At 43.4% G+C, this 22,333-nt stretch overlaps 1 protein-coding gene and 1 pseudogene across 2 annotated transcripts in view; both read left to right on the top strand.

The window, feature by feature from the left end:
• Positions 1 to 19,736, top strand: part of DZANK1 (double zinc ribbon and ankyrin repeat domains 1) — a 77,226-nt gene extending 57,490 nt beyond the window's left edge. Inside the window, exons 14-21 of the mRNA XM_045528183.1 lie at positions 5,772 to 5,875; positions 7,781 to 7,855; positions 9,699 to 9,795; positions 10,243 to 10,343; positions 13,863 to 13,943; positions 14,824 to 14,951; positions 18,887 to 18,961; positions 19,409 to 19,736. Coding sequence (XP_045384139.1) covers positions 5,772 to 5,875; positions 7,781 to 7,855; positions 9,699 to 9,795; positions 10,243 to 10,343; positions 13,863 to 13,943; positions 14,824 to 14,951; positions 18,887 to 18,961; positions 19,409 to 19,535 — 788 coding nt within the window. The 3' untranslated portion in view covers positions 19,536 to 19,736. The remainder of the gene's footprint in view (positions 1 to 5,771; positions 5,876 to 7,780; positions 7,856 to 9,698; positions 9,796 to 10,242; positions 10,344 to 13,862; positions 13,944 to 14,823; positions 14,952 to 18,886; positions 18,962 to 19,408) is intronic.
• Positions 11,663 to 12,172, top strand: LOC123622097 (annotated as a pseudogene). The gene has a single exon (XR_006729411.1). The product of XR_006729411.1 is annotated as a 60S ribosomal protein L23a-like (transcript).
• Positions 19,737 to 22,333: the final 2,597 nt, after the last annotated feature.

Here is a 22,333-nt window from a genome sequence, read left to right as displayed (position 1 = left end):
ATAGCTACATTGCCTCAAACTTGGCTTGAGGGCAGGGTGCAGCTCAGTGTTAAACTCTCAAAATGATACCCTGGGCCTGTGCTCACAGACGGTAGGGCCCTGCACAGGCAAGCAGTATAGGCACAAATTTATGGGGAGTTTGGTTCACTCGAGTATTGGCCCTACAGTAGCCCATTGTGGGACGATGGGTATTGTCCAATGTATGTATCGGACAGCCTGATTTCCTTGTCCCTCTTTGGCCAGGTGGTGGCTATAGCCACATCAGCCCAAACTTGGTCCCAAGGTGGGGCACACCCCAGCCTTAAACTCTCAAAATGGAACCTTGGGCCTGCATCCAGAAAGGGTGGGGCCCCTCCTAGGCAAGCTGTATGAGCATAAAGCTGTGGGGAGTGCTGTCCGCTCACATCTCAGTCTCAACTGCAGCCCTGTAGCAGGGTGGTAGGGACCCTTCTCAGTGTTTTATTGGAGCATCCACTCTCCCCTCTCCCTCCTCAGAGTAGCACAGTGGTACCAGCTGTGTCTCTAGATTCTAGTATCAAGGCCCTGAGAATGGCGCTGAGCTGGAGGTGCTCTAGGCTTGGATGCCTGTCACATTCTGTGTGGGTTCTCTTTCCAGGGAAACATCTCTGTGCAATCTCTAGACAGAGCCCTGTGTTAGGCCCGAGGGCCACGTGAGTCAAGGGGTTCTCCCATAGCTAAGATCGTAAAAGCCTATTACGGAGTGTGAAGCCCTGGGGATTTCTCTCTTACTGTTTCCCTGCATCCAGGAGCTTCTTCCAGCTCTCAGCCAGTCCTTAGCTAGGCAAGCTGCCTTTAACTCTCTCCCTACTCATTTTTGGTGCTTCCTGTCATTTATCTGGTGAATCCTGGCATTCTGCCCTAGATAATTTGTTTGAAGTGTGAGCATCAACTTACTTTTCTGGTTCTTAGTGGAAGAGGCACCTACTACCTGCTGACAGTTTTTTTCTTTGAACACTTTGAATGTTATCCCACTGTCTTCTGGCCTCCGTGGTTTCTAATGAGAGATCTGTTAATATTAATATATTGGGCATCCCTTGAACATGGTACGTCACTTCTCTCTTGCTTCTTTCGAGATTCTCTTTTTGTCTTTGTCTTTCAACCATTTGATAATATGTCCTGCTGTCAATCTCTTTGAGTTTATCCTAATTGGAATTTTTGAGCTTCTTGGATGTGTAAATTCATGTCTTTTATCAAATTTGGGAAGTGTCTGGCCATTATCTCTTCAAGTATTTTTTCTACTCCATTGCTCTGTCTCCTCTCCTGAGAATATCATTATGTATGTTAGTGTGCTTGATAGTTTCCCACAAATCTCTTAGGCTCTGTTCACTTTTCCTTCATTCTTTTTCAGTTTTTGTACTTGTCTGCTATATAATTTCTATTTGGTTCTCCTTTCATATAATTTCTGTTTATTTATATTCTCTATTTCATGAAGCATTGTCACTGTATCTTTTTTTTTTTTTTTTGCTTCTTTAAGCATGGTTTCCTTTAGTTCCCTGAAGATATTTATAATGGTTACTTTGAAGTCTTAAATTTGCAACATGTGTTTGCTATCACAGACAGTTTCTGGTGCCTGCTTTTCCCCCTGTGGTTTGGTCAGTTTCTTATTTCTTTGAATGTCTGAATTTTTTGTTGGAAACTGGACATTTTAGATAATATATTTTATCAATTCTGGGTACTGACCTCCCCCACAGCCTTGTTATTGTTCTTTGCTTGTCTGTTTGTTTGGTGACTAATTGGATCATTTTAGTCAACTGTATTCCACCCCCACAGTGTGAACCCTCTGAGGTTGCTCCTTAGAGAGTAGTAGTATATCCTTGGCATGTACCCTGTCACCCTACGACGATGGTGGTTTTGGCAGGGCTCTCTCGGTTTCTTTTCCTGACCACACACAGCCATTACGCTCCATTTATTGCCAGATGATTGCTCTATTGCAGTGGTCCCCAACCTTTTTAAAGGGTACCAGGGACTAGTTTCATGGAAAACAATTTTTCCACAGATGGGGTGGGGAGCATGCCGGGGGGAGACAGAGCTCAGGTGGTGATGCGAGCCATGGGGTGTACATACAGATTAAGCCTTGCTGGCCGCCACCAACCTCCTGCTGTGCTAACAGGCCATGGACCAGTACTAGTCCTCAGCCCAGGGGTTGGGGACTGCAGTTCTATTATTTTCAACCATGCAATGGGGCATAAATCGCTTCCCAAACTAATCTAATTAAATTGGGATCCTTTCCAGGGTTAGTGTTTTAGGTCAGTATTTGAATATTTTTCTGACCTCAGGGAGCTCTTCTTAGCTGTTTATTTTCCTGGTTCTCTGTGGTAAACTGGCCAGCCTAGGTAGCCGTAATGAATATGCCAGTCTTCTTTTAATTTCTTTTTATCACACCCTCCATTGTTTTGAGAACATCATCAGGCTTGAACTTTGGCACACTCTGTTGCAAATGAAGTCAGTTCTTTGGGGAAAGATTCTGAACCCTCTGTTTTGTGGCCTGCCTCTTCCCCTCAGCAAAATCTGAGCCAATGCTCCGGACCAGGGTGGTGGGGACAATTGTGTTTCTCTCAGATGAACACCCTTGCGCCAGGGCCTGGGCACCCAGCAGAGGTGAGTGCAGCTGTAGCCTCTGATCTTCAGGACTCGCTTCTCCCAACATAGCACCTGTGTTGAATGAGCCAGGAATAGGTGACCTGGACCCCAGTACTCTACCAGATCAAGGTAGAGGCTCCAGCCTATGAGTGGTAGCTGGGGAGAAATAGGGAGCCCCCGCCTCTTGGCTATATTTTCGCAGAACTTAGCCTGTGCAACAGACGGTTGAGCAGGTTGAGAGATACTGACATCCTGTCCCTTCTAGGAAGATGTGTGCAGCTTTTTGATTGGGAGCTGTGAGGGGACGGAGCCCTGTGTTCTTGGCTACACCTATCTGTAGTAGAGTTTTGATCATGCCCCACTAAGAATGTCCAGATAGGAGTGAGTCATGGTTCGAACACCACAGACTTTTCTGAGTTTTAATACATTTTCTTCATAAAATGTTTCTTCATTTGCTGTATGGCCTTAGAACCATTTCTAGAAACTTTAAATAATTGTTGTTGTTTGTTTTTTTTTTTAACATAGTTGTACTGGGTAGTAGGTCCACACAACTCCTTAGGCTGCCACAGCAGAAGTTGATTATTCCCAACTCTTCTTTTGCCCTCTGTATTTCTCTACTTGGAGTCAGAACCCAGTCCACAGTCTGGTTGAGTTCTTCCAGGCATGAGTGTGGTATCAGTTCTATGGTAGATTGTTTGCAGAGATGGTCAGAATCATTCCTCACATCCTTCCTGTCCTCAAAAGGAAGAGGCTGTTTCTCTTCCTTTGGAATCTGGACTGGCCTTGTGACTTGCTTTGACCAATAGAAAGTGGTAGAAGAGACACCAAGATAGTTCTGGGCCTAGGTTTTACAAGAGCTGAAAGTTTTCATGTACTCTCTAGGAAGCCAGCACTATGTAAAGAAGTTCAGCATAGATTACTGAGTGAGGAGAGATGTCATGTGGAGGAGAACAGAGGCAGTCCAGCCAATATTAAATCCAAAGGCTGTAGACATTTTAGTGAGTGCAGACAGCAACTATGAGAACAGAGAGGCCCAATCAGCCCAGCCAGCCCTCAGCAGTTTGTACCATCTTAGCTGAGGTCTCAGCCTTGTGGGTAAGATAATCCTGGATCCCCCAGCCCCAGCTGAGATGGCTCAACTGACACCATGTGGAGCAGAGATGAACCATCCCTGCAAAGCATTGACCACACTTTTGATTCACAGAAGTATGAGCAATAAAGTGGTTGATGTTTTAAGCCACTAAGTTGTGGGGTATTTTGTTTGGAAGCAATGGATGATAGAAACAGGTTTTCAGTTTCATGTGGCAGAAGGCAATCCCCTGGAACCCCCTCTTTCAGCCTGAGCTGGAAGGAAACAGACCTTACCTCTCAGTGGAGGACACAAAGTCTTACGATGACCCTTTCCAAAGGGTTTTCACAAGCCCTTTCTCAGTGCTTCTTTGAGAGTTGAGATTTGATATTGGAAATTTTCTATTGTATACTGATTGTATTGTACCTTCTAAGTCAGAACCTCATTTTTTACATACTCCTACATTCATATTTATTTATTTATATATTATCTGTATCCACTAGAATGGTAGCTACACAAGGACAAGAACTTTATTCATTCCTATACCCAGGCCTAGAATAGTGCATGATGAATGATAGGTGTTCAATAAATATTTGTGGGATGAATGACTACTTTGTGCCAAACTCTGTGTTAGGCTCAGTATGACCTCTACTGTTATCTCAGTTACCCCTGGCAGACTCTCATGATGCCCTGTGTCAGATCTCAGCCTGAGTGATTTCTATGCAGCTGTGGTACAGTTCCACGCACCATTGCTAGGATGCCTCACCAGATATGCCCCATCAGCCCTCTTGGCTTTGCTGCCTTTGGCTTTCTCCCTAACAGCAGCTGTCTCTCCATGGGCAGGTACAACACAGAAGTGCTGGAGAGTTAACACCGTGGGGGCTACTCTCACACCTGGGGAAAGGAGCCAGAGAGTAAATCCCTCAGTTTCTCTGTCCTTCAGTGGACAACTCTGGGGCATGTTCTACATGGTTCCTCATGGGTCCCCAGCAGGATCACGCCCCAGCATCCCACAGTATTGGCCAGTTTTTAACACATCCCATCTTCCCTCCCTTCCCTGTTTTGCACTTTCTACTTCATCACATGTGCAACCCAGGATCACCTTCCAAAGAAACCACCTGTCCTAAGCCTTTATCTCAGGCTCTGCTTACAGGGTAACCCAAACTAAGACACTTAGGTTCTCTTATTTAATGTCACAATAATGTGGGAAGGAGGAGGTATTAGTTTCACTTTGTAGGTAAGGAAAATAAGTCTTAGTGAGATTTAAATGTCTGGCTCAAGATTACTGATCTAATAAATGGTAGATTTAGGGTCTAAATGCAGGCTTGTCTGAACTCAAATTCATGGGCTTTTTCCACTACACCATGCTGGGTGACCTTGGAAAAACCACCTACTTGTTCTCAGTGTCCTCATCGGTAAAATGATGAGGTGGGATCCAACGTGGGTTTGCAGACTCAAGTGGCCACAAGGCACAACAAGGAAGTAAAGGCAGGCAGCTGAGCCCGCAGGGGCTATGTCTGGCTGGAAGGCTGGGCCCTGTCCACCGTGGCCAGCTGCTCCTCCACCCCAGGCCCAGAGCCTGTGCAGGAAGGCAGGCCCACTGCTGCATCTTCCACTGCATGTGAGAAACCAGACGTCAGCCCCATGTGAAATCTCCCAAGTTTTTAATGATGGCAACTAATTCAAATGTGTTTTAAACCCCTCTGCAGGCAGGAAAGGGGCCCAAGGCAACTTTTTGGAATGATGGAAAAGTCCCATATATTGATTGGGATGTATACATTTGACAAAACTCAAAATGTACATTTAAAGTATTATGTAAGTTATATGTGGGGATAAAATCATAGAAAAAGAAAAGAGCCCATGTGTGGTGATAGAAATATATTCTTTTGAGATTCTGTAGTATTCTATGATTAATCATGTGTCACAAGAAGCTGTGGGGGGATGGAACTTTCTCCAGTGCATACCTGAGGTTCAGTAAGGAAAAACCATCACAAAGTTTGCCAGGGGAAAATAACCTCCATGGCGATGTGTATTCCACCCTAGCATTTTTCTTTCTTAGCTTCAGAATTATCCAGATGGCTGAGTTTCTCTTCTTTTTTAGGATACTGGAGAAAACAGTTGGAGCACATCTCTGCTCACCTCCGTTCTTATGCTCAGAACAACCCTGAATTCCGGGCCTTGATTGCAGAACCCAGGATGGGTAAGGTGAGTGAGATGAAACTTTCATTCCAGAAGCATTCATGGGATCAGGCTGAAGGTACCCTCCATGGACTTGGCCCGAAATTACATCTGCTTGACTCCTTCCTCTTTCCTGCTCTGTTTCCCACACTTGCTTACTCTTCTCTCATGTGAGCTCTGCCCTCATAAACCATTGGCACATGAGGGTTGTCTCAGGGTCTGCTTCTGGGGCACCTGACCTGAGACAGTAAGATTCTGAATATCTCATGCTTAGGTGCCACATGCTGTGGAAAACCTGAGGGTCAGAGCTAAAAACCCAGAACAGTTTAGTCCAGCCAAATTGTACACTTAAATCATACAGTGTTAAAATATAGCAAGGAAAGATAAATAAGTAAAAATTAAAAAATAAAATATAGCATTATTAACCATAAGAGTGACCATTTAACAGTACATTGAGTTTCAGCATCATGTTCATCATTCTAGTCCTCATAATAAACCTATGAGGGAGGAGTATTACCTTTGTGGCAGTTTTATTAAAAAATGGCCACAAATTCTTTGAAACTCTTCCCTCAAACAGTAGAATCTATGTCCCCTTACCTTGAATCTGGGTGGGCTTGTGACTGTTCAACTAATAAAGTATGGTGGAAGTGATGCTATGGGACTTCCAAGACGTGGCCCAGTCAGGTCACGTGGCTTTCTTTTGCTTGGCTCACTCACCTGCAGCACTCTTTAGAGTCCAGCCACCATGCTGCGAGAAGTCCAAGCCACATCCAGCCACCTCTAGCCATTGAATCTCCCCAGCTGAGGCCTCAGACATGTGGAACAAAGACAAGCTATCGCTGCTGTGCCCTTTCTGAATCCATGAACATGATAAAGTGGTGGTTATTTAATGCCACTAAGTTTGGGGTGGTTTTTACACTGCAATAGATAATCAGAACAAGCCTTATTTGACACCCAGGAAAATTGAGGCTCCAAGAAGTTTGGTGACCTGCCCAAGGTTATACTGCTGGGTCTCAGGGGAGTCAGAACTTAAAGCAGGTCTGTCAGACCCCAAGTCCCATGCCCTTTCTTTGGCACTACATCACCATTTGAGAGACATCTCTGTGAGAGCACCTTTCCTCTGTCACAAGACTAGAAGGAACCTTTTAAAATAGACTTTTTGCTCCTCTGCCACCAAATAGGCAAACATTGAAACTGTCTCATTCTCAAGTATTGCTCAATTTCTTTTGATAATCTATTTTGGTAGTTTATAAATTCTTTGACCTAATCTGGAGGTTTGCAGACTATGGCCTGTGGGACAAATCTGGCCTGCTGCTCATTTTTATAAATAAAGTTTTATTGGCTCACAGTTATACCCATTTATTTACTTGTAATCTGTGGTTGTTTTGTGCTACAATAGCAATGTTAAATTTGCATGATAGAGAACATATGGCCTTCAAGACCATAAATAATAAATAAATAATTTATTATCTGACCCTTTCTGAAAAACATTTTCTACTTAGAGAGAAAGCTACTCAACTTTGATACTTGTCCCTTAATTGCCAAGGGCCTACCTCTACTCCCCACTAGAATACCTTTTCCAAGGTGACATCTAGTCATGTAGTTTGATTAAAGTGTGTCTCTTGAAGGAGGTATAAATTTGGATATTGCTTTCTTAGTCTGGCAGTCTCTGCCCTTTGATAAGAGTATTTAGTTTATTTATAATTAGTGGAAATGAAGATATATCTGAATTTGGGTCTGCCACTTTGTTCTTTGTTTTCTATTTATCTCATCTAGTTGTTGTTCCTCTGTTTCTCTTTTCCTAGCTCCTTTTGTGTTAATTAAATATTTGATTAAATTCTGAGTTTAACATCTCAAAATTTCTAGGCTATTGCTCAAGGCAATGAGTCCCACCCCTGTAGTTATGAATTCTCTCTAAAACTCTCTTAAAAGCTTCTGTCTGCTACTGTCCATGAAGATGGTTACGAAGTTAGCATCAGGCTGAATTATAATCAAGTCTCAAACAAGGTAAGCAAGCCTTCAGAAATTATTCATTTGAGAATTGAATGAAGTAGTAAATTGTGGCTTACAAGTTATAGAAGTGCCTCTGTGTAATCCATAGGAAGGAAAAGTTACAAATATTATGAAAGTTGACTATAGACTAGCAGTTTTATAGAATTAGATAAATAGTTGATCTAAACCTCAGAGAAGCGAGCTTTCGGGCACATAAAGATATAGTAAGCACAGGAATTGTCCTGTAGTTCTCAGGCTTTATTCATACTCACTGAAGTCTGATGATAGATATGTTTGTGATACAACTGATTTGGGGGAAGACTGACAAAAATGTTTGCCGATATGCACTTTGACCTATTTCGTTTTATAAAATAAATCAAATTTTGGGGCCATGTTACCCCTGATCGTCCCTCTTATATGGTGACTCAGACATTGTCACAGAGCCTGTAAGTGTGTAACAAACATTGATTGATTTTAGTGGCTTTAGTTTCATTGGATAAGAAGTCAGAATATACAAAAGAATGTTTAATAGATTAAGAAGATGGGTAAGGAAGGCAGGGAAAAGGAGGGGAACTAATATTTATCAGGCTCTGGCTATATGTCTAGCAAGGTACTAATGTTGTTGGTAGAATCAGGATAGAAACACGGGCCCTGCCTCACTCAAGGGGAGGCTGGGAGTATCAAACAGGCTAATGCCCATGAAAGTGCTTTGAAACCAGGGAAAACACTCAATGTTATGTTTTCAGGGCTAAAGCACAGTGTGGATCTGGAGGTACTTCCGGAGAAGGGGAGTGAGGGAAGTGGGTCAGGGCAGAAGAAGGAGCTGAATGAGCAGGTGATCAAAAGAAAAATCTAGCTGTAGCCTGATCCAGGGGGAGCTCTGGAGCATGAATCACACCACAAAGTTGTCCCCAGTTGAGGCCGGGAGGGCAGGGGGCATAACCTGTAGGTCAAGGGAGCACCCATCTACTGAGGGCAGTTCACTGGGGAGGAGGGTCCAGCAGTGAGCTGTCAGCAGCCACACAGCAGCTGGATGAGTAACCTGGCTGGCAGGTGGGAACTGGGCGGGCTGACAACAGCATCTACAACATGGTGTCAATCAAGTAGAAGTGGAGTAATTGTCCCCAGGTTTGAGGACTCTTTTTTCTTAGCCTACATATTCTAGTGTTCAGGAAGCAGCCGGTGGTTCCCTGTGGCAGGAGCAGGCACCCACGTGAGGGTGGGGCAGGTTGTCCTCCTGTGGAATTGGGTCAGGTGCACATGGAACTCTGTTGTGTATCTCTCCTCATTTTATGGACACCTGTTTTACCTCATTACTTGTACAGCATCCCTTTGAGGGAGGTCATAATCCTTCCATGTTACAGGTCAGGAAACTGAGGCTCAGAGAAGTTAAACAACTTGCTTCTCCCAAGTTGACAAAGCTAGTAAGTGGAAGCCCCAGGATTCACACTCTGCAGCCTGAGGCCTCCCCATCATGCCACCCTAATCCCAAGACACTGAAGGGGGTTAAGCAGGGGAATGACACAATTACTTCTAAACGGTGTACAGGTCACTGGGGCAGCCCCATGGCAGGGAGGTTGGCAGACACCTGTTGGGAGACTGTTGAGATGGTCCCAGTGTGAGAAAAGGAGGCCATGGCAGTAGTGAGGGGGGCAAGAGGGGCCAGACTCAGCTGCTGATTAAAGGCAGGTAAAGCTCCTGTGGAGTGAGGGAAGAGTCAGGAAGGATGTCCAGGTTCAGGCTCGACTGTCTGGGTACGTAGACTCATTTTTAGTAAGGGGGAGCAGGTTAGCAGGAAGATCCTTTTGTGACAAAGCAGCCTCATCATTTATGGTGCTTGAATTTTTTCACTGGCTAGAACCTTTACCTGAACAAGGCAGAGAGTTTTAATGACTACTTCCTGAGCGGTGCCATCGAGGATGGTCGTGGACTATGTGGCAGAAGGTCCAGCTGGGGTGAGTTCTGCCCTTCCAGGGGATGTTAGAATAATTTACTAGGAACACATTGTCTTGTCAAGGATGGCAGAGAATTGCTAACAATTTGCCAGCTAAATCATGCATGTTACTATTATGTTCCAGCCATTTTATTTCTCTGGCTTCTCTAAAGTCAGCGGTGAGACTTTTGAAGTCCCGTATAGAGCTTAGGGAGATTCATTTTGGGGGTGGTGCACTTTTGGGCCTAAAACCTGAAGTCCTTTCTAGTTCTCTCCTTCCCATCCATTCTCTGGTTCCTGGACAGGGGGATGGCTCCAGGAGTCCCTCCTGCCAGGTTTACTCAAATAGAAGTTTCTAGAAAAGCCATTTGGTTCTCTGACTCTAGAGGGGCATGGCAGTAGAAGTGGCTCTTTACATGTGGGGAGTGGAGGAGGGACATCATCTCAGTCCTTAACTCTGGCATTTCAGCAAGTGACTACATCCAGAGTACCTCAGAAACCCCTGAAAAACTCATGAGGGCAAGGAATTTCAAGACCAAAAACTTTCAAGACAAGAAGGAGCAGCTTATAGTAAGTGTCCTGCTTGGTCCTTGTGGTTGTCTTCATCAGCCTATCATTTTCATGTTTTATTTTGACTTTTTTTTAAATGGAAGAATAATCTCCCATTTTCTGTTCCTTTTTTTATAATAGCACATTTTTATTTTATGGAGGCAAAATTCTTTAAAATATCTCAAGATTATGAATTAGAATTATTTTAAAGTTCCCATCAGTTTCCTGAATCATCTGTTTCCTCTGGTATCAGTTCTATCTGCCTATGTTTATCTTTCTTGTTTTTGGTTTGCCTCAAATACACGATGATCCTTGGTTGTTGGGTCATTCAACAAATGAAGGCCTAGTTGGATTAGCACAGGTGCCTGGCATGGCTGCCCAGCATGAATATGTGGGCCCAAAGTACCTGTGTGAGTGGATGGGCATGTGATGGGACAGATGTCCCTGGAGAGAGTGTGGGCAGGTTGCAGGGTAGAGCCTTCAGCTCTCCAGTGTTGCCAGTGTAGAAGGTCTTTCCTGTGGTGGTGATGGTATTGGTGGTGTGAAGTGCTTGCTTGTGTTTCAGTTTGGATGGAGCGGTCTTTCCTTTGTTGCCCACCACACTGTCCTCTGTGTGTTATGGAGGTTTGGGCTCTGCCCTTCTCCCTTACTGGGCCCCAGTGCTCTCAGTAGAAGCCTTTGTTGGGCAGATTATGTACTTTCTGGAAAACAGTTATTGGGGTTTAAGCCAGGAGCAAAAGCCTCCTGCCCTTCTTACTTGGGAGAGATGGGGAAGGACACCAGCTGTCTCAGCTATTCACAGTGGACCCCTTAGTAATCTATTCGTGCTCCTGCCTACACCCAACACCTAACCTCCTAATTGATTACTTGGAGCCTCTGCAGGGCTCCCATGGAGAGAAAACATACCTCTGGGGTCTGCACTGGGTTTTCTTTGCTTTGATTTCCCTGTCAGTTAGATTTCATTTAATTTCAATCTTCTTGGACTTCCTCAAAATTACCCTTTTAGAGTTTCTCACAGCTTTTAGAGTTTGTTTTTTTTGTTTTGAGACAGGGTCTCACTTTGTTACCTAGGCTAGAGTGTAGTGACTTGATCATAGCTCACCAAACTCCTGAGCTCAAGTGAACCTTCCGCTTCAGCATCCCAAGTAGCTGGGACTACCGGTGTGCACCACCACACCCAGCTAAGTCTTTTATTTTTTTGTAGAGATGATCTCTCACTATGTTTCCCAGGCTGATCTCAAACTTCTGGCTTCAAGTGGTCTTCCCACCTGGGCCTCCCAAAGTGCTGAGATTATAGGTGTGAGCCACCACACCCAGCCAGAGTTTTGTTTTTCAAAACTATATGCCACCCCTTTTCACAAGATGGTGCCGAAAGCGAAGAAGGAAGCTCCTGCCCCTCCCAAAGCCAAAGCCAAAGCAAAGGCTTTGAAGGCCAAGAAGGCAGTGCTAAAAGGTGTCCACAGCCACAAAAAAAAGAAGATCCGTACATCACCCACCTTCCGGCGGCCAAAGACACTGAGGCTCCGGAGGCAGCCCAAATATCCTCGGAAGAGCGCCCCCAGAAGAAACAAGCTTGATCACACTATGCCATCATCAAGTTCCCCTTGACCACTGAGTCTGCCATGAATAAGATAGAAGACAACAACACGCTTGTGTTCATTGTGGATGTCAAAGCCAATAAGCACCAGCTCAAACAGGCTGTGAAGAAGCTCCATGACATGGATGTGGCCAAGGTCAACACCCTGATCAGGCCTGATGGAGAGAAGAAGGCATATGTTCGACTGGCTCCCGATTACGATGCTTTGGACATTGCCAACAAAATTGGGATCATCTAAACCGAGTCCAACTGGCCACTTCGCCAATTCTAAATATACTATCTTTTCACCTTAAAAAAAAATAATATATATATATATATCTCCAAAGGGAGCTTTGGAGAAAGGGGCAGTGGATGCCCTTGCTCCGTCCCCACCTTGCCATTAGTTGGTCCTCTTTAGCTGCAGTACAGAGACGTGATGTGGAGCAAACCTCAAGGCCTGGGCCCCGGGCCAGAGCTGGACATGGGCACAATGTCGGGTGCTTCCCTCCACCTTGATCTACACCACGAGGTTCTGGAGACATCTATCCTCGGCGGGCATGCACCATTGCCCAGCTTGCACCCTGATTCCTCTGAAGGCAGGAACTCTGTTCTTTATCTTGTTTTCTCTACTACATGCTTTCCATATAAGAAACACCAGTAAATTTGGGAAAAAGATTTTAAAATTGTTTTAACTTTTATTGCTTATGATTTCCTGTACTCTCTACCTTCTCCCAGTTTGAAATATTAATGAGTATAAAAGTATAGAGTTCCATAAACTTAGCAATTCACAATTTTGGAGACTCTTCCCACTTACTCTGTGTGTGACCTGAATCTCCCATTGCTATATGCCTTTATTTTCTCATTTGCATTTACGGGATAAGTATCAGAAGCTATTAACATTTGTTTGCTTATTCAGTGACTATTTTTGAGCCCACATATTAATATACGAGGCACTGTTTAAATAAAATATGAACAACAGACATAAAGGTCTCAGATTTCATGAAGCTTACATTCTAGTGTACTGCACTACATTTTTCCATAAGGAATGGAATTTAGTATGAACAATCGTTCCCCAAGACCCCTCCTGGGGGTTTAGAGATTAGAGTACCTTGTTCTAAGCTATGCACCAGCAAGGTGGGGGCAGTGAGGTAAGAGGCGGCACAGGTATCTTCTTCTGAAAGGCTTAAGGGCCTTGACCAGTGTCCTCATCCTCATGGCTTCCCAGGGAGCCAGGGAGGGGTAGGTGTTATTTCCACTTTACAAACAGAAATGGTGGTCCCATGACCCCCACAGTCATGCCGGGGACGCAGGAGCAAGAGCACCCTGAAAGTACGTCTCCTGCCTAGATGGCTTCCTTCAGCCTTCCAGCATTTTAAATCCTTTATAAATCCTTTACATATAAAGAATGATTATGTGAAGATGAATTTCATGGCATTTAAGAAATATAAAGAGATAAATTCTTCAGATTTCTGCTGATAAATGAGAACTTTTGTTTTCCTAACGAGAGGTCAATTTTATTGGCTCACTGACTTCCTAGATGAGCACACTTTCTGAGCTATCGTGCTTAGGCTGACCTTGAATGCCTTATAAAGCATGCAAGGTAAATTTTAGGATTCATCTGATTCCTCTTCCTAGAAACAGTCACAATAAAGCTAGCATAGAGTTTCTGGGGTTTTGTAAGGCTTTTCATTGCATCTCTGTCTTAATATAAAATATAAAACAATGTCTGTGGTGACCTTACCCAAAGCAAGGTTTCAGGGACCAGCAAGATTGACATTAGATGTGGATGTTTGTGCTGTAGGCTCTTGAAGATCACACACACGCGCACACTCACACACTCACCAGTCCCCAGGGCTCAGAATTCAACCTTGGAGAGGAAGTGTTTGCCTTGAGTGTTGAGCCTGGGACTTGATAGTAAAACTATTTTGAGACAGTCGGAATGACCATATTCTGTAATCCCACAGCCTGAAAACAGACTCCTGCTGAAGGAAGTCGGACCAAAAGGGGAAGGAAGAGTCTCTGTGATTGAACAGCTGCTGGATGAAGTAAGTGTGACCAAAAGAACAAGTCACTGAAGAGTTCAGCCTGGCATTCCGCCCCTAGCTCTTTAGGATGGAAGTTTTGTTCACCAGTATGGAAATTCTACTACCCTTTAATGAAAAACTGTTTGGGAATGGAGTAAATGGCTAGTGAAAAGCTTTATGTTAGTTCTTACCTGTTAATTTTATTTATTGATTAATTGATTGATTGATTGAGGCAGAGTCTTGCTTTTTTGCCCAGGCTAGAGTGAGTGCCGTGGCGTCAGCCTAGCTCACAGCAACCTCGAACTCCTGGGCTCAAGTGATCCTCCTGCCTCGGCCTCCTGAGTAGCTGGGACTATAGGCATGCGCCACCATGCCCGGCTAATATTTTCTATATATATTTTTAGTTGTCCAGATAATTTCTTTTTATTTTTAGTAGAGACGGGGTCTCACTCTTGCTCAGGCTGGTCTCGAACTCCTGTCCTCGAGCGATCCTCACGCCTCGGCCTCCCAGAGTGCTAGGATTACAGGCATGAGCCATCGTGCCCGGCCTTACCTGTTAATTTTATAGCAGAGAAAGTAGGCAGACAAGCACACATAAACCCAGGGAACATGCTTGAAGCAGGACAGGATCCATGACCCGTGACCCCATGCGACCTTCAGCCTGAGTTTCCTCAAAAAGCAAGGTCGTCAGGGTGCCTGTCTCCCCCGCTGTCAGGTGATGTGAAGCTCTGTCCATTCTAGGTTAGATCTTAACATTCCTGATTCTTCCCTTCTTTGATCTAAGAGCAGTTTAGTTCCCTCAGCTCTTTAATAGGACTCTTGTTACAATCAATAGGATGGCTATTGGATGCTGTTGAGTGCAGGGTTTTGTGGCAAGTTTGTCCTTTTCCATATCCTGCAGGGAGCAGACCCCAACTGCTGTGATAAGGAAGATCGACCCGTGATAACTGTGGCTGTTGTGAATAACCACCATGAAGTGATTCCAGTTCTCGTGCAGAGAGGAGCAGACATTGACCAGCAGTGGGGACCGTAAGTAATAGGCTTGGAAGGGGAGCTGAGGCAGGCCCTGCTGCAGAGTCAGCCCATACACACGACCTTATTTGGTTTAAACCACTTACAAGCTGGGCCACTTAAACCTGTTTCAGCCTTACTTAATAAGAGGCCTAATGACTTCTGTTTTCCAACACTAGGTAAAACAAAATTTAAAAAATGGACCATTAGGTTCCCTAATTTAGTAGCTTTTATAAATAATGATACATTTTGTTAACTCACAAATTTATAATGGCTGGGGCCAGCAAATCCTTAGCCATTTGGGGCGTTTAGCAATGTTTTAATCATGATCCCCACTAAGGGAGGAGAGATCCCAGTAAATTCCCTGTAGAAATATACCCATGAAGTTAATGCAGCAAGAAAACATTACACGGTTGTCTCCAGATACCAATGACACCAGGGAGGAGGCTGGTACATCTGACTTGATCTCCTGGTGCCCTGTTTTCCCGCCTGTGAAACCGGATGGAGAAGTACCAAGTCATGCTACTTCCTGTCCCTATCTTAGTCCAGTCCTGCCTCACGACTTCTCCTAGCCTTAAGATTCTTAAGAGCTTTAAGGTTCTCTTGCAAATTACTTTGAAAACCTGGGCGGAAAGTTCCTTGAGTATGGATCATTCATGTTAACACTTATATCCTGCTGACCAAGTAGTTGAAGTAAGTCTTGTAGGGATATCACAGGTATCTTAACACCTGTGGCCTCCTGTATTCTTTTTTTTTTTTTTTTTGAGACAGAGTGTCACTTTGTTGCCCTGGCTAGAGTGAGTGCCGTGGCGTCTGCCTAGCTCACAGCAACCCCAAACTCCTGGGCCTAAGCGATCCTACTGCCTCAGCCTCCCGAGTAGCTGGGACTACAGGCATGCGCCACCATGCCCGGCTAATTTTTTCTATAAATATTTTAGTTGGCCAGATCATTTTTTTCTATTTTTAGTAGAGACGGAGTCTCACTCTTGCTCAGACTGGTCTGGAACTCCTGACCTTGAGCGATCCGCCCGCCTCGGCCTCCCAGAGTGCTAGGATTACAGGCGTGAGCCACCGCGCCCGGCCTCTCCTGTATTCTTAGTAAGACAAGGTCAAGGCCCAGATCAGCGAAACGTGCTGCTGTGTATGTCAAGCCACTGCAGAGGCCAAAATACCAATAGCTTTACTTCTATTAGTCTCTGTTTCAAAATTTTCTCTAGTGTTGTTATTCAAAATATATCCTTGTTAATGTTTCTATTTGCATTTTTATAAGTTTCTATCCCATAGGAAAGTTATATCAATAGACATCCCTTTTTTAGTTTTATTTTATAGCAGAATGTTTGGTATGTTGATAACGCTTTGATGGCTGGAATATACTTTCTCAAGTTTTCTTAAGGTTTACATTTATCATACTGTGTCAGCTTCTTCATTTATCCCACACTGTTGTATTTTTGTCATTATTAATAAAAATGATGCTATGTTGTCTTGTGTTAAGGTATATTTTATATTTTTATAATCAGAAAAGCTTTTGGCATTTGAGTATAATGTTTTATGGTTGATACAAAAATCACTTGAGCATGTTATTGATATGAATTGATATGTTAAGTATGATGAATCCTGGCTTTATGAAAAGTGCAGCTAAGAGGACAAAATTATTCTGAGCATTGAACAGATTACCTGTTTTATTTTGATGTTCCTCACTTTGCATGTTTGCTTCATCACCATTCTACAGATTGACCTGTAGCCACATGTGATCCCATTGCATGCCTGTAAAGTCTGACACTGGTTATACCCGTCTGTCTGAATGGGGTATAACAGCCCTTCATTGCTCGCACTGTATTATGATGGTTACAGTGAGCGTTACTTACTTAGCTCATGTGGTGGTGGTGGTGGTGGTGGTGGGGAGCCAGACCCGTGACTTTCCCGCAAATGGAGCACAGGGATCTCTCCTTTCTTTTCAGTGATCGCCAGTAGAGGAAAGTAGCTTTTCCCCCTGAGAGCCAAATTCTGCTAGGTCTGGTTCATATGCATTAGTCTGAAGAGTTTAGGCCTGCATCAACTTGACCTCTGCCCCACAGCTGCACCTTGTAGATCCAGGAATGTGACTTCAAGGTTGCATCCATCCCACTGCTCTTAGGTGTATGCCATCCAGAGATCTGGCTTTACTGTGAAAGAGGTTCAACAAGTTGTTCTTCAGCAAACAAGGATTAAAATCCTCTCCCCATACAGCTACTAGACGATTGCAAAAAAAAAAAAAAAAAATCCTCTTCCCAATCCAAGCATGTTTTTAGCTGGTGGAGCCTACGTGGTCTCTACACAGGATAACTTCTGTGAAGCAGCTTGGCAGTTGGTAGAAAGCCCCAGGTGTATATCCCTCCCACCAGAGTGAACTCATAATCTGAGAAAAAGAATGGCTAAGGAGAAATCCACATCATCCACTGAAGCTGATGCCTCTTACCAGCAGACTTCAGAAACACAGACTTAAGGTCTCAGTAGGAGAGAGACAGAGAAGTGCTGTTTGTTTTTGGACAATAGCTGCCCTCTGCCCCAGTAGCCAGGAGAGGAAGATGCCACCCTCAGTCTACTTCTTAGAGGTTCAGCAGTAGAGATTTATTCTATTAGGTAATTCAGTATTTTCAAGGAGAGAATGTACCTTAATCCAGATTTCAATCAACAGTTTGAATTCTTTATGTATTAATAGTAAAGTTTCTTTAAAATACAAATTCAGGAGCACCATAGTATACCCACTATACAAACCATGCTCTAGAAGGTCTGATGAGATAATACTGGGGTATCACTGCTAGTCTGAAACATGAGGTCCTTAACAAGAAGGTGTTTTCCATCTAGTGACCTTGCCATATAGGAATTAAGTTGTTTGAGGAGCAATGTATAAAATTAGAGTTGGCAGAGTCGCAATTCTGCATGTTCCAAAACTGAACTGTGGTTACACAGAAAATAGCCAGCACAGAAAATCTAGCCATCAGCAAACCCCCATTCAGGAAATAGAGTGAACACTCTTCTCTCGGTTTGAGGAGAATTGTGAAGGAAGAAGATCATAAGTCCACTTAGGAGATGTGGCAACCCTATGAGTGTATCCAAGTTCAAATGGTAAATGCCTTATAAAGACCCAAGGAACTTCAGGGGTGAAGTGACAGACAGTTAAGCAATATGCCGCTAGGGAGAAAGGAAGGATGAAGGATAAGGAGATTGGTGTCACTGTTGTGATTGGGATGTCCTTTATCGGTGCTTCCACAGCGTGGTGTGCTCCCCTCCATCCCACATTGACAGCTGAGTCCTCTCAGTCCCCTGAGAGGGAGAAGCACTGTGTCACATGTGACCTGGTGTCTCTGACCCTGGCACAGATGAGGGCACCAGGATGGCATTCACATGTGCTAAATAGATGAACAAATAATCAGAGTGGCTAAGAGCCAGGCAGAGACCATCTGTCTGACATCTCAGACCTGCCCTTTGTGTTCTAAGATTGGTGTTTATTTTCATATCATGCTAGCCAAACTCACTAGCGCCAAGGTCATTTTCCCCAAACAAAAACAGGAGCCTCAGCCCTAAAAATTTTTTATCATGTAGGCAATGCCTAAGAGGCCCAAGCCAATGCTAACACTATGTCCAATATATTCTATACATTCTTGCAGGAAATTTACCGAAATAGCTTTTATTAGCATTGATTAAATCATCTACAAACCAGATTCTTATAGGTTGCTCATATTGAAAAATCAATGTGCTTATAGACTTTTTACTTTCTGTTTAATGTCAAAGCTTACCCTCCATCACAGTATTTCTCCAAGGGAAGGGCATAGAGAGGAGACCTGAGATTTTCCCAGGTTAGTTAAATAGGTCGGTGAATAAAACCAAGGCACCTTGGGTCACATGCACCCTCTGCAGTTTTCTGAGGATGCTAGCTAAAGATTCATCTATGATTTTTTTTTTCCCTTAAACAGGCTCAGAAATACAGCTCTTCATGAAGCAACTTTACTTGGCCTGGCAGGAAGGGAGAGCATCACCACTCTACTGGGGTACGTTCCCTGGCCTCTGGCGGGCACTTCTTAGGGCCACAGCAATCTCCCTACTGACCTGTGGTGATTTTAGAGGGTCCCTAGTTCCTGAACCACTGTCCCTGTGACTGGAGGCCCCCATCTTACCATGGCCCACAGGGCACTAAGGCTTTTCAAAGCACAATGAAAATGTTGCCCCCATTAAACATCCTTGGTTGTAGGACTTTAATGCAATGGGAACCAATGGCCAGGGCTGGCAATTGAACATTTTCAAATCACAGAGCCCCTTAAAAGTTCTCAGGGTAGAGCTGCCCCCGAGAGCTGAAGTCCTGATGGCCTCTTGGGGACAGGTTTGGGAGGTGGGATCAGGAGGTGCCCAGACTGGGCTTTGTGGCAGGGGAGAGTCGGGCCCTCAGGGTCGTGTGCTGAGTCCTTCATTGCACCTCTATTTTCCCATTTCCTCCACAGATGCAATGCAAGCATCCAAAAGAAGAATGCAACAGGCCAGACGGCATATGACCTGGCTCTGAGCATTGGGGATGACCTTATCTCCTCACTCTTTGCTGCTAAGTTTGGCCAAGGGCTTGAGGACTAGCTCGGCCAACCCAGGAGCCTCAGCCTGGATGACCGTTAGGCCTGAGGCACGCAGCCCTGGCTATTTGTTCGTTTCTTTCTGAAATGTGTGTTTGAGTTTAGACCTTGAGTTTGAGAGGAATTCATAAGATTCTTTTTTTATTTTTTTTAAATTCCAATCATGTTCCTTCCAATCTTTTTTGTTTGTTTGTTTCAGCATATTACGTGGATACAAATGTTTAGGTTACGTATATTGCCTTTGCCCCACCCGGGTCAAAGCTTCAAGCATGTCTATCCCCCAAACAATGTGCACCGTACCCATTAGGTGTGACTATACCCATCCCCTCCTCCCCACTCCCACCCGCCCAATACCCAGTGAATGTTACTACTATATGTGCACGTAAGTGTTGATCAGTTAATACCAATTTGATGGTGAGTACATGTGGTGTTTGTTTTTCCATTGTTGTGATGCTTCACTTAGTAGAATGGGCTCTAGCTCTATCCAGGATAATACAGTAGGTGCTAGATCACTATTGTTTTTTGTGGCTGAGTAGAACTTCATGGTGTATATATATATATATATATATATATACCACATTTTATTAATCCACTCATGTATTGATGGGCCCTTGGGTTGTTTCCACATCTTTGAAATTGTGAGTTGTGCTGCTATAAATATTCAAGTGCAGATAATCTTTTTTATAGAATGTCTTTTTTTCCTTTGGGTAGATGCACAGTAATGGGATTGCTGGCTTAAATGGTAGTTCTACTTGTAGCTCTTTGAGATATCTCCATATTACTTTCCACAGAGGTTGTACTAGTTTGCAGTCCCACCACCAGCAGCGTAGAAGTGTTCCTATCTCTCTGCATCCATGCCAACATTTTTTGTTTGGGGACTTTTTGATAAAAGCCATTCTCATTGGAGTTAAGTGATATCTCATTGTGGTTTTGATTTGCATTTCCCTGATGATTAGAGATGTTGAGCATTTTTTCATGTTTGTTAGCCATTAGACTATCTTTTTTTGAAAAGTTTCTCTTCGTGTCCTTTGCCCACTTTTTAATGGGGTTGTTTGATTTTTTTTCTTCCTGATACTCCCGAGTTCTGTATAGATTCTAGTTATCAGCCCTTTATCAGATACGTAGCATGCGAATATTTTCTCCCATTCTGTAGGTTGTCTGCTCTTGTGATAGTTTCCTTCGCTGTGCAGAAGCTTTTTAATTTGATCAGGTCCCATTTATTTATTTTTGTTGTTGCTGTGGTTGCTTTTGGGTTCTTCTTCATAAATTCTTTGCCTAGGCCAGTGTCTATAAGAGTTTTCCAACATTTTATTCTAGAATTCTTATAGTTTTACGCCTTAGGTTTAAGTCTGTTATCTGTTAAGTGAGTTAATTTTTGTGAGAAGTGAAAGGTGTGGATCCTGTTTTAGTCTTCTACATGTGGCTATCCAATTTTCCCAGCACCATATACTGAATAAGGATTCTTTTCCCCAGTGTATGTTTTTGTCTGCTTTGTCAAAGATTAGATGGCTATATGAGGATGGTTTTATATCTGGATTCTCAGTTCTGTTCCACTGGTCTGTGTCCCTGTTCTTGTGCCAATACCAAGCTGATTTAATAACCATAGCCTTGTAGTATAGTTTGAAGTCTGGTAAATTAATACCTCCCATTTTGTTCTTATTGCCTAAAATTGCTTTTGCTCAACAGGGTCTTCTCTGGTTCCATACAAAGTGTAAAATTCTTTTTTCTATATCTGTGAAAAATGATGTTTAATTTAATAGAGATTGCATTGAATATGTAGATCACTTTGGGTAGTATAGACATTGTAACAATGTTGATTCTGCCGATCCATGAGTGTGGTATGGTTGTCCACCTCTTTACATCCTCTGCTATTTCCTTACTCAGTGTTTCGTAGTTCTCCCTGTAGAGGTCTTTTACCTCCTCACTTAAATATATTCCTAGGTATTTTATTTTCCTTGTTGCTATTGTGAAGGGTATTGAGTCTTTGATTTGGTTCTCAGTGTGACTGTTGTTGGCATATAGGAATGCTACTGATTTCTGTACAATGATTTTGTAACCCAAGACTTTGCTAAATTTATTTGTCAATTCCAGTAGTTGCGTGGCAGAATCTTTGGAGTTTTCTAGATATAAGATCATATCGTCAGTAAAGAGCAATAGTTTGACCTCTTCTGCCCCCATTTGGATGCCCTTGATTTCCTTCTCTCATCTGGTTATTCTGGCTAGGACTTCAAGCCCTATGTTGAATAGACGCAGTGATACCTTGTCTGGTTCCAGGTCTAAGCGGGAATGCTTTCAATTTTTCCCTGTTCAGTATGATGGTGGCTGTGAGTTTGTCATATATGGTTTGTATCATTTTTAGGTAAGTCCTGTCTGTGCCTATTTTGTTAAGCATTCTTATCATAAAATGATGCTGAATTTTGTTGAATGCTTTCTCTGCATCTATTGAGAGGATCATATGATCTTTGTTTTTACTTCTATTTATGTGGTGAATTACATTTATAGATTTGCATGTGTTCAACCATCCCTGCATCTCTGGGATGAAGCCCACTTGGTCGTGATGGATTATTTTTTTGATAAGCATCTGAATTCGGTTTGCTAGGATTTTTTTTAGAATTCTTGCATCTATATTCTTAAGGGATATTGGTCTGTAGTTTTCTTTTTTTTGTTCCTTCCTTTCCTAGTTTTGGTATCAGGGTGATGTTGGCTTCATGCAATGTGTTGGGGAGGATTCCTTCCTTCTCGATGTTGTGGAAGAATTTCTGCAGGATAGGCACCAGTTCTTCTTTGTAGGTCTGGTAAAAT

This window comes from Lemur catta, chromosome 17, assembly GCF_020740605.2.
Source record: "Lemur catta isolate mLemCat1 chromosome 17, mLemCat1.pri, whole genome shotgun sequence".
NCBI lineage: Eukaryota > Metazoa > Chordata > Mammalia > Primates > Lemuridae > Lemur > Lemur catta.
Note: the sequence above shows the minus strand (reverse complement) of the source record. Positions and strands in the feature narration are given on the sequence as shown.